At 44.8% G+C, this 4,164-nt stretch overlaps 1 protein-coding gene across 1 annotated transcript; it reads right to left on the reverse strand.

The window, feature by feature from the left end:
* Positions 1–254: 254 nt before the first annotated feature.
* On the reverse strand, positions 255–3,858 carry LOC144653120 (uncharacterized). The gene has a single exon (XM_078513032.1). It carries the CDS (start codon positions 3,818–3,820, stop codon positions 845–847), a length of 2,976 nt encoding a protein of 991 aa, XP_078369158.1. The 5' UTR covers positions 3,821–3,858; the 3' UTR covers positions 255–844.
* Between the last annotated feature and the right edge of the window lie 306 nt (positions 3,859–4,164).

Below are 4,164 nucleotides of genomic sequence, written 5' to 3' on the forward strand. Positions count from 1 at the left end.
GTTTCATGTTTGACAACGTGACATTGTATAGCAATTCTGTAAACAAAGCTGAATAATACACTTGCTTGAAATATCCCGGTCATTTCTTTTTTCCTTTTTTTTGTCGGAGACGAAAAACGAAAACGTTTTTCACACGTTTTCAACCCTACAAAGACATTTTTTAGTATATAAAACTAATATTCTAAATACTAAGATTTTGACCTAAACAGCAAGAAAAGTCTACAGCTTGCTAACATGGACGACAGGAACTACACTCACGGGTGCTTTATTCGGGTACGAACATCGATAGGAGTTTAAAGAATAAAAATGTCGAATTTATACTGTGGAGTAATAAAATAGGGTTCCAGTAGTAGTTTTACATGAAATAATTAGAAACAGCAAGGTATAACGTAATTTCGAGTGGTAATAAACATTTTCGAGCCGATTATTTAACACTCAAATGTTCCTCTTCACCCTTGCGTTTCTAACCTAGATTGCTGTTTATGTCTTTGGTAAATACATCCACACTAACTGCGTGAAAAATTAAACTTTGCAAATCTAACTTTGATATCTTATCAACAACAGAAAAGACACTGACGACCCTGCGTAGCTGGCGGTTTGATGGTACGCGATGGCGAATGCGCGCTAAGCTAGCCAATGGGTATCCTCCCGATTTTTACATGTATTTAAAAAAAGTCTGTCATCGCAGAGACTTTGTATACCTAGCTAACAGATCGTTATGGATACGATGAGCTTACAAAGGCGACACAGGTGCTCTTGGAACAGTTACACTAAGGCTGTAGTGACCTCCCCCACCCCTTCTAACAACTCCCTTTGAGATCCTTCGTGCCGCAACTACGTAAAGTTAATTGTCAGAGCATGTGCAACTTTTGGAAAATGCTTTTATGGCCTCGATGAAAGTCTTTTTTCTTGATAGGGGTCCACTTGTCAAGAGATTTAGGTCCTTGCAGATTTCCTTCAGGACTGCTAGTTTGAGTGAGCCAATCTTGTTGGTCTGAACGAGGTCGCAAATGTTGTTTCCAGAAGCAATGATTGGATGGCCTTGCCTTTCCATGTCCTCCATCACCAAACCTTTTAGAGAGTCTAAGGCCATCACCGACACCGCGGCGTCGATGTCTTCGTCAGTGATTTCCTCAGGAGCAATACCCCTATAACGCTGCGCGGCTGCATGGCGTGAGAACATGCTGCTAATCTGTTGCGGAGTTCTCCACTCTTCAGGCTTAAAGGTGAGTTGTCCGTCCTGGTTTCTTAGCATCTTCATCTCCTTCGCTACCTGGACAGGATCGGCCTTGTTACCAGTTCTTACGCCTTCATCGAATTTCTTAATCAAAAAGGCCTTGACGTTGTCCGTCATCCTGTTGGGCCGTTTGGCTACTTTTAGAGCCCATCCCAATGGCCTAGTACCTAGTGGCCTGGTAGTGATGCCACTATCCCCACCTTGCAATGAAGTCGATGGCACATCCGGCGCGAACGTCACCCCAGTTACCATTTCCGCCCATCTCCTTCTAATACGATCATATGTTGATTCGCGATCAACATCAAGACGGTGTTTACCCGTGTCCATATGGTCGTCTGCCTCTGCTTGAGTCTTGAACGTCATGACGCATCCAGTTTCTTGACAGGAGTAGATGTCGAACTTCTGTCTGACGCTTTCACCCACGTTTCCTTTCTGTGTAGGCTGTCCAAAAGTCTCGATCACTTTTAGCCCAGTATCTCCTTGTAATGCGGCTCCAAAATCGTTGTAGGTGATGAGACGCCCAGGCCCGATGTTGTATGCTTTCCATACTCGGATGCCACATTCCTCGTATTGAAAGTTGTTCAACACGCTTATGCCCGGTATCTTGCTATCTTGGTTTTTCTCCCTCGTTGTGTCCACGTCGACGACCGCAGCCCTGCATCCTTTGATTCCACCATGTGATTCCAATGCTGCCTTCATGTCCTCAGCTGTCACGACGTCGTGCTTCTCGTTCACCCAGCGCTTCATATGTGCCTTCATCGCAGCAGTCTTCCTGTCACAGATATCTTTACCAGCCTGTGGCTCTGAAAAATCGTAACGCACTGGCCTGACACCGGTTCTTTCCCCAACTTCTCTTAGACTTAGCAGTAGCGGCCCATTGTGATAGCATCCGGCATTGTCGGAACGGAGGTAAGCTTTTGTCACAAGTGGATACTCCTGTTTTACCTTGTGTAGCAAGTCCTCTACGATCGAAAGAACTGCAAAGCTGTTTTGAAGGCAGTTATTGAAAATGTGCACATAGCACTCAACTGAATGCTTGCTCTTCGCAGTTTCTCTTGTGATTACGGCGCTGATGTGCCAGCTCTTGCCCCTCTTCCCAAAAAAGTCACTCATCTGTTCTCTGTATTGGACAGGCAGAAATTTCATTGCCCAGTCCATTATCACAAGGCATGATGTCTCGTCTAGTTTCTGGAGGGCATTTTGCTTGGCTTCTTCTTGGTTACTTGATCGTAGCAAGTGAGCCTTCCATGCCTTTATCTTTCGAACGCTCTCAGTGTATTCAAACTTCAGCATAGCTCTCTCTTCTTCCATCATATCCACTTTATCTAACATCTCTGCCAGCTCTTCAAGTACTCCCTCTAGACTTTCACAGCGCTCACATTCGTAGCTGTGTTGATGATTGCATTCCCCTCTGAAATCGGCGGAAGTACTATCACTTAGAGCGTGTACCATGCAGTGATCACTGCACTGTTCATCGCGTCCGATGTGTGTCTTGAAATCATTCTTCAAGTACCTTTTTCCATCCTTGAGTAGTTTTTGAGTAGCGGGTATGTTTATACCTGGATCTGTAAATCCTTCCAACATCGAAGACACTTGGTCAAACGCCTCACTGCCCTCCGCACTGGTGTTATCAAGTCCCTGCAGGGATTTCTGCATGGAAGCCGAACACACTTCGATCATTCTGTAGAGAGAACGCTCGCTCGGCGGCTCAAATTCCTGCTCTTTACAATAATTCAAATACTGTGTGATGATTCGCGAGGGAATAACGGTCCTAATGACCGCTGGTATGATAATTTTCTCTCCGGAATCAAGTTTGAGAGTTTTCGTCCCAAACGCGACATCTTGAAGGAATTCCGGTCTTGAGATATATTCAATGAAATGATCAACTTTTTCGTGCCCAATTTTTGTCCGGAAACTGGGAATCTCAGGGAGTGGCTGACCTTTTCCAACTTCCGTTGCGTGCTGACGAGCTTGGTCAATACGCCATTTAGACAGCCCAGGAATCATATCTTGAAGTTCCGCCCGCGAAAAATCGTCCGCGAAGAGGGAAAGGATCTGTCTCTTTGTTTGCCAATGACCAGCTTGCCCATATGCCTTGATTAAACTCTCGACAAGACCAGACTTAGGATCAAAACGCTTTCGTTTTCCTTGGTTGTTTCTGTCTGCATCCAAACTTCGCTCCATTTGCAGCGCCTTCCAAACTAGTTCTTCTTGGCCAGGGGCAATGACAGACAACGAGGCTGTTACCGTCTCCTTGGCTTTGCGAATGTAATAGCGCTGTTGGGTGTCGGAGACGTCATCCCAAGTCGTGTTCAGCGTAGACATGACAGGGCTGTACCGGCCACCGGAGATACTATAGACAGCTTCGTTTAATTTCTGTCTTTTGTCATTTTGTTCCTCCATCTCGTCGACCCATACACTTATCTCTTCTTCTGGTATTGAGGCTTGGGATGAAATGGATGGCAAAGAAACTGTTTCCGACTCCTCACCTGTGCTTACGACTCCTTCGCAGGCAGTAGCTGGCCCTGTGCTCTCCTCATAAACTGCAACGATAGAGACAGTTTCGGAATCAGAGTCTTGCATGTCATCTCCAAGACCAAGCGCAACGTCGTCTGGGTCAGGTTCCTAAAAAGCAATAAGATGTATTAGCATATCGTGCATCAGATCATTAGCCATTCTACGAAAATTTAATGCTCTAAGGACAGGCACACAAACAATAATCAATTTTCAGTTTACTTTTTTGTTGTGTTTGTTTTCTTGTCCATTTCTTCAAGCTGCGGCCGTAATTTAGGCTTGGTAGACTTTCATTAGGACTAGAAGTTAGCTACCATTCGGAAACCATTTGTAAATTCTGGAAAAAAATGACTGTCAGCGCATAAAAATACGATAAATTGTTATTTACAACTGGCCGTTCCTTGAAGAAAGGC

Source organism: Oculina patagonica, chromosome 5, assembly GCF_052425735.1.
Source record: "Oculina patagonica isolate OP01 chromosome 5, crgOcupat, whole genome shotgun sequence".
Classification (NCBI taxonomy): Eukaryota; Metazoa; Cnidaria; class Anthozoa; order Scleractinia; family Oculinidae; genus Oculina; species Oculina patagonica.